A 13,866-nucleotide genomic window follows, 5' to 3' on the forward strand; every position below is an offset into this window, starting at 1 on the left:
GCTAGGTTCACACAAGAAATGTTTGTCTTAGCAATATGCTGTGCAAGAAGTATTTTAAACTCTAAAAGCAATGCTTCCTGTTCTTTTAGTTCATTGAATGTTTAGCATATAATATTTCAATCTGCATGACACTAGTAACTACAACCATCGGATACAGTCGGCGGTGGAAAGTAACTCAGTACATTTACTCTTAGATTATACTTCACTACATTTCAGAGGGAAATAAAATTAAAATTTGCTTTTTACTCCACTACATTTATTTGACAGCTGCAGTTAACAAATTACTTTTCAGATTAAAATTACATTTAAAAAAAACAAAAAACAGCCCGTTCTCACTCCCAAGTCTTGAAATATGGCAGCTTGGTCAGTGGCCCCATGTGTCAAGATGGGTCAAAACACAGAATTTTCACCCAGGAGACCGCTGTTCATGTCCTGTGTGATACCAAAAGTCAATGTTGACTTATTTTAAGTTACGTAACGTACTTAACTTACAGTACGTCACGTACATAGCCTACTTAACGACGTAACACTAAACCTAACCAAGTAACCAACTAAGTGGTTTCCTGTGAGCACAGAAGTTTATTTTGAAAATACATTGTATGCATGTAACAAGTTGAAATTGACATGTGCAAAACTGATTCTAGAGGGGTACGTAGAGCGTCATAGTTTGAAGCGTGGGGCGGCTGACCAAGACGAGTGTGGAGTGTGAACGTGTTGGAAATACATGATGAACTTATAAAATTAAACAGTCAGGGCCTCTTGTCACTTTTCAGATGTCTATGAGTTGTTAGCAGTTCCACCAAAGAGACATTTCCCCTTTAACCTTCTCACTTTAATAAAGAACTGTTTGAGGCCCAAATAGATAAAATGATCTAATATTTCACAAAAAAGGAAAGATTAGACAAAAGTCCTGCAAAAGAATACAAATTTGTGTATCAGAACTTTGTATTTCTTTCCTCTCCCATTAATCAGCTCACGACCCCTTATCTTTTATTTTGTTATCCTTTGGAGGGGCCGGAGCCCTAGGTCGGGAACACCTGGACTAAACTACCTAACTGTATATAAAGCAGATAAAAGTAGCTCCACCTCGACCGGCTACAACAGTAAAATTCTGCTGACATGTTACAGTACAGACTCAATACTTTTACTTTGATACTTTAAGTACATTTAACTGATAATACTTCTGTAAATTACTTAAGTAGGACTTTAAATGCAGGACTTTTACTTGTAATGGAGTATTTTTACATTGTTGTATCGGTACTTTTACTTAAGTAAAGGATCGTCTTCCACCACTGGATACAGTAAATGTAATGGAGTAAAAAGTCCAATATTTACTTACAGTATTGAATACTGTAAACATACTTTAGTCTTTACCTCAGCTGAATGTAACATCCTAATCAATAATAAAAGAAAAACGTAATCAATCCATTAAATAACTGTGATGGAGTCAGAATCACACTGAAACTGATGGAACAATTAGCCACTACTGGAAGTCACCTGAAACGCAGACTTCTTTGGCTGTTCATCATCTTTTTTCTCCTCCTCCTCGTCTTCCTCCTCACTGTCAGTTTCAAACAAGTAATAGTCTCCACTTCTAACCACTGAAGGGGGCAGAGGGTAAAGTGTAGTTACATTCAGTCAAACAGAGGCTGAAGTCATTCATCATTTCTCAACAACATTAAAATGAGGTTCGGAGAAGGTTCCCTTGCTGAAAGAAGATGCAGGAAAATCAAACCACTTACCGTTAAATTCTATTTAATTCACTACATATTAATCATTTAACTGAGTGTACAGTAAGTTACGGAAGCCCTGAGAGGCAAGTGAGAAAAAAAAAATTCTGGTGATACATTTCCTAAGTCTGATCTAAATAGTTTTCTCTCCTGCGTTTATCACTTAAAGATACAGTGTGTAGGATTTCGCAGCATCTAGTAGTGTGGTTGCAAATTGCAACCAACTGAGTACCCCTCCGCTCACTGCTCCCTTTCCAAGACTGCGGTAACATGAGCCGCAAAGTGCGAAACCATGGTAACGCCGTTCACCTTGTTCAGACGCCATCCTTACCATAATAACACTACTTTAGGAGCAACTGAAGTCAGACGGCGGCTGGCGGTACCACGGTTTTGCACTCTCTGGCTCACGTTACTGCAGTTTCACAAGCGTGTAGGAGAACTACAGTGGCCTTCAGGTAACGTAAAAACACGAAAAGTCTCTCTCTAGAGCCAGTGTTTGATTTGTCTGTTCTGGGATAACATGGAGCAACATGGTGGACTCCGTGAAGAGGACCTGCTCTCTATGTAGATGTAAACGGCTCATTCTAAGCTAACAAAAACACAACTATTCTTAGCTTCAGGTGATTGTACACTAAAGAAAACATAGTTATGAATATTATATTCCATTTCTGCAGGTAGATCCCCTGAAATGTTACAAACTGTTCCTTTAAGAATCCCTAAAAAAAAAAAAAAATTCATCTGTGAAACAGGTGAGGGAAAAAGTCTTTGTTGTTGTAATACTTATTTTGTCCACAAGAGGCTGAAGTGCACCACTATCCCATGTTCTAAATTAGATTAAAAGCATTCATGCTTTCTTCCAGGTGAGTTTTACAAATGTACCGAAATGAGTATTACAACAACAAACAAAAACCATTCAGTTTTTTTGCACGTAGTACAAATGTGTTATTTTCGCCTATTGTAAAATGGTGTATTTCAATATTTCTGCATACTGGGGTCCCTAAACAGTCTTGTAATAACATGAAAATACATAAATATATCCAAATAAATCCAAACTCTTGTGGATCCAATGAGCCCAACTGTATTCATGTGTGATGATGTTAGTGAGGCCATTTTTGTTTTAAACTTTACCTTACTGTATAAAATTACCTTTGGTGACCTCTAGGATAATCACAGCCTCATGAAACTTTACAGCCACAAACTACAGACCTAGAGCATTCAGAGGATGGATGGCTTTCCTAGGTAGCTTGACAATAAGGGGGTTTCTGAGCAGTTTCCAGAACAGAAGTGCTCGCCATTTAATCGCCGAAAAATGCAATTCTTGTAGAAATCTCCAAATGTCAAAAGATTTTGAAACCAAATCACAGCATGGCTTTTTCTAAGTTGTTCCTCAAGGTCTTGATGTCTTAATTTTGGAGGGATTATTGATTATTTTATCAATTCTTGAGTAAAAATAAAAGGTTAAATTTAGCACCAAATCTTTGTAACCAATGGTATCAACTCAAAAATTGCTGCAACAACTTATGAAACATAATATAGCATAGGAATGGCCATCACATACATCTATCATAATATACTAAACCCTTATACAGTTTCACAATTTATTTTAATTAATTAATTAATTCATGTTTATTTCTGATTAATGACAAGAACAACTTGACACACAGTACTGAGCTGCATCTCAAATTATTTCTTCAGATTCCCAGCTTTCAGATGATGAACATCACTTATATGTGACATCTACTGTTGACATTTTATCTATCGCTGGACATCCCCTGTCCATCACCCTTAACCCTCTAAAAAAGAGGGTGGAATGGTAAGGGGTTAAGTCAGAAACACAAGAGAGAAAACGATTTAGAAAATGGATCTCCAGTATATTTTTTTTTCTCACTTGCCTCTCAGGGCTTCCGTAATAAGACGCGATATAGACACATTTAGAAATATCAGAGTCGCAAGAGGATGAAACAGAAAATACAGAAAACGCACATCAAAAACATTAGTATGACTGATATAACTATGAGCACAAAGCACAATGAAGGGTGTCTGTTAGAGACTCTTAGTCCAGTAAGCACAATCGCTTTTAAGCAACTCGACAGAGCAAGTGACTCCTGTCTACGGTAGTTAAGTGGGATAGACAAAGCTGACTTATGTCCTTGAGCAGAACCGCAGTGGGCGGGAGGTGAGGGAGGATGCTGGGATATGGAGATGAAACATCAAATGACAAAGAGATAAAATGGAGAAATAATTTGAAAATGTCATGTGGGGGTGGAGTACAACATGAGACATGAGTTCAAACCAAACAGGCGACCACTGTATTGACTAGGAAAGATGCTAGTATTATATCTTTTAAATTTACCACAAAGAAGTTGTCGTTTTATATATTCAATCACTGGTCCAATCTGCTGCTTTATTTTCTCCTGTTTGGTGACCATGTCTACAGGCAAAGAATGAACAAGCCCTTCATCCTTTATTCCAGTACTGAGAATAAAGGCGAGTCGACTTCATATCTTTGCATGAAAATGTTTTACAATGAGTGATTCTCTACTGTGGGCTCTTTAGGTGAGACCGATGATGATGTTTTAAACAATGTCTAGTACAAACCCCAAGACAATAGTCATTTTCTCTTGCTCTAACGTCTCACCGTGTCTATTTAAGGCGACCCTGCTCTGCGCCGATACTGACACGGTTTTATAGATCGTCTTGAAACTGAAGTGCCTCTCCACACAGAGTGTACACGAGAGCTACAGGTAGTAACAAGGGCCCTTAAATAGAGACAGAAAAGGACTAAAGTCTGAATGGAGCACTGTGTGTTGGTGCCTTCAGAGCCCAGGGGCAGTATGGGAATCCTCAGCGTTCTGGTCAAGGACACAAGGGCCACTCAGAGTGGAGGAAGAGAAAAAAGAGGGTTGGGGGGTCAACCTACTGGAAGCATGGTCAACCCACGGCCTCCACCACTGCTTTTTTTTGGTCTTGGCTTTCGTTCGCTGTGCTCCTAAAATTTCACAAATACATCAATGCAACATTTCATAAGAAAATTAATTCTTCTGCAAAGATCAAGGAATATTTTTGTTTTCTATTAAGTTGCTCTTTTGAATCAAATACTAATGCAAATATCATTACACAACATATGTTAATGAATTCAGGCACTACTAGCAAACATATAACCTCAACACCAACTTTTCTAACATCGACTGCACAGAGAGAGAGGCCCCGGCAGCCGTCGTCATACCATCATCATCATCCTCCTCGGGCTGGACCAGGGTCTGTCCTTCTCCAGACTCCTGCGCCATGCTCAGCATCCTCTCCTTGCCCCTCTTAAACTTTTGCTGCCTCACCTTAATGCGCTCCATCCTGATTAGATCAGAAAGGCAGTGAAGAGACACGAAGTATCGACACAGAGGAACATCACTAACAGACTGACCATAAACATCTCTAGGCTTCATATACAAATTAGTGTACGTTATGAAACAGCGGAGTGCTCATTAGACTGAGTGAGTGGATGTTATCAGAGCTTATGAGTAACTCCTGAGGTACCTGTAAGTGGTGGGAATACATTGACTTTATGTAGTATGATATTCTGAGCGATGGCTTCCTGGAAACGACTGAGCCAGGAGCCGCTTTTAATACAGAATCTAAATGGCTTTCTGAATCATGTCTACGTTCTTATGGACTAAAATGAGACTCATCAGAGATATTCATCAATAGATTTAGTGTGATTATATTCTACTGTATGTTTTTCTTTTAGTCAACAAATCCCGTAAAAAGACCAAAACCAACAATGAATTGATTCCATTAACAAGTGCGCTGTGCCATCGAGCTCCATTGTTGTCAAAAAACTATTAAAATCAATGAGACACACTGTTGCAGTGAGGCATGTTTCTTCATTATAATGAACACACACACACACTGTAGTTTATTTTGAGTCGATCCCACATACACCATCCTGCTGCCACAAATACTCACTAGAGCATTAAATGTGCATTAATCAGTTTCTGAAAGACCCTAATAAATGCACACCATGTTCAGTAACATTTGCTATAAACTACAGTGTCCAGCTGTTTTGGAAATTACTGAGCCTGACTATATATTTGTGACCTTTTTTTAAAAGCACATGAGTAGGTTTTTCTTCCAAAACAATGTATTGACTCGTACAAAAATGATCCCTCTCAATCATCACCTATGACCCACGAGTAGGGATATCACAATATCAGAAATTTAGTAGTCGATACCAATACTAGTTCAATTCCCAGAGTCTCGATACCAATTCGATACCATGGTAAAAAACAAAAGTAAAACAACAAATCCCATGTACTTAAACATAAACTCCTTTATTACCATTTGATACTGTTTTTTGTTAGGAAGTTAAACAGGTCATAATTCCCTCTCTATTATCTATTTTATATTGCTGTGAAAACATCTCTTTCAAACAACTGGATTTAGTCAAGTTTCTCGCCAAAAAATAAATTTTACAAGATTACAATGGAACACATCATGATAACCCTAATATTCATTTTTACTGAATAGAGTCTGAACACATCATCATGAAAATGGTAATGTCAATGGCACCACCCACGTTGAAATCGGCAGGACGAGAGCTAATTAACGTGACATCCCTACCTACTAGTGTGTGTGGCGGTGTCTGTATTTGCCCTCTGTCTGTATTTTCTTATTTTGCTGTGTTCGGGGCATTTCTGGGTATCAACCTTTATTAAAATGTAGCAACCAGGTGCCAGATTGTAAGCACGCATCCCAGAGGGAACTACGAAAATGGCGGACACAGCACCAAAAACACCCCCGCAAATATAGCAAGGTGAAACAGCAAGCGGAAAAAAGCTTGTTCCAAAACGAGAGTGAATCTGGGGTTGACTTTCACTCGCTGGAAAGCACTGTACCCCTCGTTGAGCTGGGGAGGAGGGGCCAACTTTGAATGTTGTGTTTACAAACCACAACCGACAAATCCAACTTATCCTGCCTTTTAGATTTACACCTCCAATGCCACAGACAGTCGAAAAGTACTGAGAGAGAGAGACTAGCACATTGTTTTGGTCTTTTCAAGGGATTTGTTGAAAACATTACAACCACAGAATAAGGCCAGCCTTATCCTTTAAATGAAAGAAAATCAGCCAATCCCAATAAGAACAGGGCAGCACAGAAGAAAGCTATTTCAAATTACAACACAAAAACTGCAATAAATCAAATAATCTGAAAATGATGATGAAAAGTGTCTTCCAAAGAGTGTATTTAGAATTTGTCTTATCAATAAAAATCCTAGAAATATACATATTGTTGCTTTATCTGACTCACTGAGATCATGGCTTTTTGTGCATGCTCTTTGGCCTCTTTCAGACACAACTCTTATCTTAATTGGTCCTGGTGTACTTCTAAATAACTGTTTAATCTAATCCAAAGAAAAATATAAATTTCAAAACTTCCCCCAGTATTGCATATTGTACACAAAAACACAAACCACAGCATTGCACCACATGGAGTAAGTGAAATATTTGGAGTCTCACTGTCTCTTCAGCTGCTCCACAGATTTGCGCTCCTCCTCCAGTCTGGCTCTCACCGCCTTCACTATCGTGGCCTGGAAAAGCTCTGCCCCTCTGAAACACAATCAAATGTGTCAGAGTGTGAAGGTTTGATCCTACTTCATTATTTACTGACCAAAAATATATTCCCTCCCTTTGGAAGCTGAAACAATTTCACACAACGGGTACATTGATTCCATGTTTATCTAATTATAACTTCACTATATTGAGAAAGTCAGTCACAAAAGGAGCCAAGTTGAATTTTTTTTTAAATACCATAGTCATGAATTGCACATTTCCTCTCAGGTATGCTTCTCATTATTACTGTAGTTTCTGTATTTGCAAATTAAAAATTCTTAATGTGGAAAAGACACATATTTTTTCATCCTACTAACATGCTTTACATGTTGTTTGCTCACTGAATTAATCTTGCAAGCCTTCGTCCTTATAGCATCAGAGTACTTGTGTCTGTAACATTCTCAAATAAATCAGATTCATAGACCCTTTTTCACAGCAGACTTTTTTAACATGTTACGGGAGGAAAAGCCGCAGCGTTGCTATGTCTAAGCCAGCTCAGAGTCATCTGTGTACCTGCACGCGAGGATCTGCGACGCTCTGATATCAGCCACCACGTGGAGGAAGTAGTAGCTCATGAAGACTCGTCTCTGCAGCAGCAGGAAGGCAAAGCAGATACTGTCCCAGATGATCCCGGCCTCGTCTTTGGGCAGCTCACAATCCTCTAATGACGGGTGAAAGTGAGAAAATGTATGAGTGTAAACTGCCTTCCTCCCACAGTCCAAAGACATGCAGGTTAGGTTCATTGTTGACTCTAAATTGCCCGGAGGTGTGAATGTGAGTGTGAGTGGTTGTCTGTCTCTACGTGTCAGCCCTGTGATAGTCTGACGACCTGTCCAGGGTGTACCCCGCCTTCGCCCAATGTCAGCTGGGATCGGCTCCAGCCTTCCCGCGACCCTGAATAGGGTACGCGGTAACAGATAATGGATGGATGGATGGATGGAGATTCTCATGGATGTTAATGTAGACTGTTAGCTACGGAAGCCGTGAGAGGCAGGTGAGGAAAAAAAATTCTGGTGATCTTTTTTCTAAGTCTGATCTAAATAGTTTTCTCTCCTGTGTTAAGAACAGGTGAAAAAAAGTTTTGGCAGGTGAAATATTTTTTGAAAAGTGAAACTGAAAGTATTTGTTGTTGTAATATTCATTTCGGCCACAAGAGGCTGAAGCCCACTACTACCCCATGTTCTAAATAGGACTAAAAGCATTTGTGTTTTCTTCCAGGTGAGTTTGAATTTTTCCATGGGCGCCAAACACAAAGTATATATATATATATATATTGCGTGTTAGCAAGCTATGTAACATTACTATACCATATAATCAACAAAAGTAAACAAACAAGCAAACAAAAAATCAAAAAGCAAACGTAAACATGAATTTCTGGAAGAAAACATGAACGCTTTTAGTCCTATTTAGAACATGGGGTAGCGGTGCACTTCAGCCTCTTGTGGCCAAAATCAGTTTTACAACATCAAACACTTAAAAAAAATTATCCTGACAAAAAAATCCCGTTTCTTTTTTTTAACTTTTTTTTCACCTGTTTCACAGATAATTTTTTTTTTTAACCCATATGTGCCCACAACTGAAATTTTTAATTTCCTTCGGAGGAAATGTTCTCTGGGCTTGCCTAAGCAAAAATGTGAAGACATTTTCAAAATCGATCAATCCGTTAGGCTGAAAAGTGAGTTTTTCTTATCATACTATATCTAGCCTTTGGGCACATGGGCCCACTGTTTTTGCAATAGACTTGGAAAAAACAGTCGTCCCATATGCCCAAAGACTAGTATGATAACAAAAATGGCTGTATCTTAGAAACTACAAGGAGCACAATCAAGTATTTGGTATCTATCAACTCATAACAAGTTGAATATCAAAGATATACACACATATGCAGTGTAAAAAAACATTTCATATGGAAAACATTTAATAAACAAAATGTTAGTGTTTTTCTTAATTTTTCAAAAATCCTGATTTTGACTATTAATAAAAGTGTGATTTTTGTTGTACTGTTAGATACTTGTCCAAACTATGTCCGTACCAAATTTACAGACTTTTGACCAATCAAAACTAATTTTTCCTCATCATACTAAATATAGTGTTTGGGCACAAATTGGTTAAAGAACTAAAGATCATCCTGGCAAAACCTTTTTTCACCTGTTCTTAAGTCATAAACACAGGAGAGGAAACATTTTAGATCAGACTCAGAAAATGGATCACCAGAAGTTTCTTTTTTCCCCACTTGCCTCTCGGGGGCTATCTGTATTTTCTGATTGTGCATAAATCTTATTGTTTCACTGAGTATTTTGTCAGTGTTTTGTATTCACTGTAAATCCAGTAAGATTAACACAAAGACGGCACTGAGCTTAATTGGCCCTGAGAGATAGGCCTGAAAAATAAACAAGGGTGTGGGTTTAATTTCAGCTTCTTTGGAAACACAATCTGAAGCAGCAAATCAGACCGACGTGCTTTGACTAGTAGTTGCAGCCAAAATGGGGATTTGTGCTCCTCGTAATACTGAAGAGGATATCTCACCTTCTTGTAAAATGTAATCGCAATCATAAAATGCACAAAAAAGTAAAATTTTGAGTCCACTCACTCAAGACTGCACCGAGATCGCCGTTGTATTTCTTGATGGTGCAGGCCAAACTGAGCGACTGGATCAACCAGCACTGCTTCTTCTTTATCAGAGTGTCTATGTAGCCACAAGCCAGGATCTAAGAACAAGAATCCTTTATTATATACTTATACAATAACTTATTTTATATATTATATCTTAAAATATCTTTCTTAACATATCTGATTTCACATAACACACAGGCAGTGTTGGTATAAACTCTGCATGCTGAAATACTGAGGACAAAAAAGTTTATAGTGAATGTGCTCTTCTTTCATGCAGCCAGATGTTTTAAAATCTAAACACTATATCGTCTCATATGTATATTATGTAAGACTTGTCTATCAGTGATCTTGATATATATAATTTGAGATCGACAACTCACAGACAAAACGTTCTTCATGGTGATGACAAAGATGTTGTAGGCGATGAGGAAGTCCCAGTAGTGGAGGATCTTTTTGATTGGTTTGAGCAACAGCTCGCCACCAAAGATCAGGAAGTAGAAGCAGGCCACCAGGTAGCCCATACAGAAGACGCTGATGCGTGTGGTCCCCGTGATGAAGATGATGGTGAGGACAAACCAGAACAAGTAGCTAAACATGATGACCTTCAGCATGTCCAGGTAGGACCTAGAGGACAGTGGTGAAACATAATACGTCAGTGCTATTTTTTTTTTTTTTTTTTAAAGATGACAAATTCAACAGATAAATTGTTTTTCTGATGCTTCGGAAGCTCCAAATGAAGGTTATAGTCGGAAAAAAGTGATCTTCAATACCCAGAGGGGATCTGACATCAGTAAACGCAACATACAGAGAATCCTCGTGCTGCATTCATGCCATGTCAGCAGAAAGGGAATGTGTTCACACATTATTCACATATTAACTTAGCCTAAATTAGCTGTTTAACAAGGCATAAACATACTGTGTATTCTATGTAGCTCCTTTTAAAATATCTGCATTGCTGCTGTAACACATCCGTGGTTCTCCTTCACATAAGAATTCAGAAATCAAAAATTCACAGTTTTCCCGGCTGACTTGTACGGCTTTTTCCAACCAGCCGACGTATTCACATTCTGCGTGACATAAAGTGAATACAGCATCCTGTTTACAAACTTGGCTGGTCTGTGAAGTAAACGTGAAGTTTTAGGAACACTTAGGAAGAGGATTGTATTTTGCTTGTTTATTTTTCATGGTTACTTCTTGTGGGTAGAGAGCATGGTATGTAACAAAGTACATTTACTCAACTTCGGTAAAATTTTAAGGCACTTTTTTTGCTATTTCAATTTTATGCTACTCAATTTTATAGCGTGAGATGTGGTTGAAAGCTTCAGGAAAAAAAGCTAGACAGTGGCCCTTGAGTTAAAGGAACAGTGTGTAACAATTAGGGCTACTGGCAAAAATGTAATATAATATTAATAAGTATGCTTTCTTTAGTGTATAATCACCTGATAATAAGAATCGTGTTTTTGTTACCTTAGAATGAGCCGTTTATATCTACACAGGGAGCGGGTTCTCTCTCCACAGAGTACGCCATGTTGCACCGCCACGTTTCTACAGTAGCCCAGGAATGGACAAACCAAACTCTGTTAACTTTTCCTGCTTGGGCCGGAGTCGATAACGTTACTCGCTCCCGTCGCCGCCGCTATCTCTCTCTCTTGCTTCACCACTCACTTCCAACATACACACACACTCTACACGCTTGCTCTTCTCCCAATGGCTCAAGAGAGGGACATTAGCGTTTTCGCGTCGGCCGCCGTGGCTCTCAAACACGCTTGGCAGACAGGAGAGGCTTCAGTTGGTGGCAATCTCCTCACCTCACCGCTAGATACCGCCAGATCCTACACAGTGCACCTTTAAGAAACTACTCCTCCCAGGGTCAAGAAGGCACTTTCATGCCCACTCTCAATTAGTGCAGAGAAACAGACGTATATTTATAAACCTAAACATTTTGCCAAATGTGGCTTTATTGTTTACGTTTAATAAAAACTTTATTTTGCGTCATTCGACTCATTTGAGATGGAACAAAGTTCACGGGCTGATTTTAGTCACATGAAGCTGGAAGTGAACAGCATGGAGCCCAGCCAGCTGAGCTAAGTCACTAATAAGGATGCATGCTTACCACATAATAAAAGCAAAACAACGTTTCAGCTCATTCTGTAGCTATGTGCATAATCCTCCCATCAATCACACTTAGTGTATCACTTAGTGTCAAGCACACCGGTAAGAGTCTGATCAATGAATGTGAACCAGGGCTGAAACCCGACTCCTGTCACTCAGCACAGGTACATGTACACTCTGCATGACCTGTCTGTGTGTCTAACATGCTAAAAGCATACGTGTGGATCCTGTGTTACCATTAATATGATGTGTGGAGTGCAAACATAGGAAGCAACGTGCATTAATTTGATGGGCCAGGGGAAAACACGGGACCACAACAACAGCTGCACTGTTTAGGAAGCAGCTCTGATGAAGTGGGTTTGGATCGGACGACACGCATTGATGGGCCGGAATAGCTGAGTGAGTGTCCTTCTTCATCAGAGGGAGAAAATACCTTTTCCCTACTTAAAAGCTATTTATTGAGTTAGAGTACAGGGCAAAAGCGTCTGAGTCGCGGAGTGACGGACAGAGTGTTTTTGTGGATTATGGATTTCTCCTCCACCCTGTATCCGTAATTCGATCCTGGAGGGAAACGATGGAATAAGTGCAGAGCTGCTGTGGCGTGGACAGACGGGCTGTACAGCTCTCTTTCTCTCTACTAGGGCTTGTTGATGGACACAGAGTGCGTTAATAAAAGACGTGTCCACTTTGCGCATCAAAACAGTGGAATGTGAAGAGCACATAATCAATGACTGTGGACAGGTCAGGATGCTCTCGCTGTCTTTCTAACTCGCTCTCTATTTCCCTGCCTCTCAAAACCCTCTCTTCACTCTTTTTATTGTGCAAAGTCAGTATCTAGCTCTAGATTCAAATATCGGACGACAGCCAAAATTGTGAATTATGTATACGGCAGGTGTACTGTCATCTGCCTTACCTTTATTTATCTAGTATAAGGGATTTGCTGAGCGAGTATGTTCTTATTCAGCACCGCTCCACTTGAGATTTCTACAGTTACACAGTTAGCAGCCAAGTACAACAACCGTTTTTTCTACTGAGTTGGCCTCTGAACAGCTCGACTGGAGAGGTAAGCGTCTCACTCAACCGTACCTCAGTGGTTGACGCTAAAATTGGGGAGAATGATACCTTTTTTTTTAACTTTTCTAAATTTACCCAACCAGTGAGGGGACTCAAACCTGCAACCATCTGTTACTAGCCTGCACCACTGCCTTTTAGCTAGGACTGCCCCCTCTTAGTCAATTAGTTAACTAATTGGTCGTTGTGGTCTTAGTCGACTACGATTTATTTAGTCGATCGTCATTTTTGTATGCTTTTTTCATGCTGAATGACTTATTTCTAAGGAGCGTATGAGCACATCTCAAACACAAGATTTATAGTGGTGCTTTTGTGTGATTCTTTGTGGAGAAACTCAGTTTTACAGATCTGTCGATTAAATCAACCCGATTACTCGACAAAATCATATGAGTGCTAGTCGACTAAGAATTTCTTTTGTTGAGGACAGCCCTAGTTTTAGCCCAGCAGTGAGTTTAAAGCTCTACTTGGTAACTTGGAACAAAAGCGGTACCCTGGTTCGCAATTGGAGTCTGTGACTCCTTCGCACTTTTTGTTTTAAACAGGCATTAACAGATTTTTTTTGAGCCACTTGGGGGCAGCAGAAACAAGTTTTGAACACAACATTGACACATCACTACCTTTTAAGCTGATATGGCAAACAATTGTTTATTTACACATCCAGCAGTCTCCACCATCTCCTGAGAGAAAGACTGTATCTGTCTCTTGAGCTGCTAAATGCTCCACTATGTTCACCAGCC

General features: G+C 39.4%; 1 protein-coding gene across 5 annotated transcripts in view; it reads right to left on the reverse strand.

The window, feature by feature from the left end:
• Positions 1–13,866, reverse strand: part of piezo2b (piezo-type mechanosensitive ion channel component 2b) — a 118,529-nt gene that overhangs the window by 24,981 nt on the left and 79,682 nt on the right. For all 5 annotated transcript variants that reach the window (XM_074651937.1, XM_074651936.1, XM_074651935.1 and 2 more), the window contains 7 exons: positions 10,327–10,570; positions 9,924–10,041; positions 7,847–7,994; positions 7,241–7,330; positions 4,957–5,078; positions 4,651–4,719; positions 1,498–1,601 (listed from right to left, as the gene is read on the reverse strand). In XM_074651937.1, coding sequence (XP_074508038.1) covers positions 1,498–1,601; positions 4,651–4,719; positions 4,957–5,078; positions 7,241–7,330; positions 7,847–7,994; positions 9,924–10,041; positions 10,327–10,570 — 895 coding nt within the window. The remainder of the gene's footprint in view (positions 1–1,497; positions 1,602–4,650; positions 4,720–4,956; positions 5,079–7,240; positions 7,331–7,846; positions 7,995–9,923; positions 10,042–10,326; positions 10,571–13,866) is intronic.

This window comes from Sebastes fasciatus, chromosome 11 (assembly GCF_043250625.1).
Source record: "Sebastes fasciatus isolate fSebFas1 chromosome 11, fSebFas1.pri, whole genome shotgun sequence".
NCBI classification, from domain to species: domain Eukaryota; kingdom Metazoa; phylum Chordata; class Actinopteri; order Perciformes; family Sebastidae; genus Sebastes; species Sebastes fasciatus.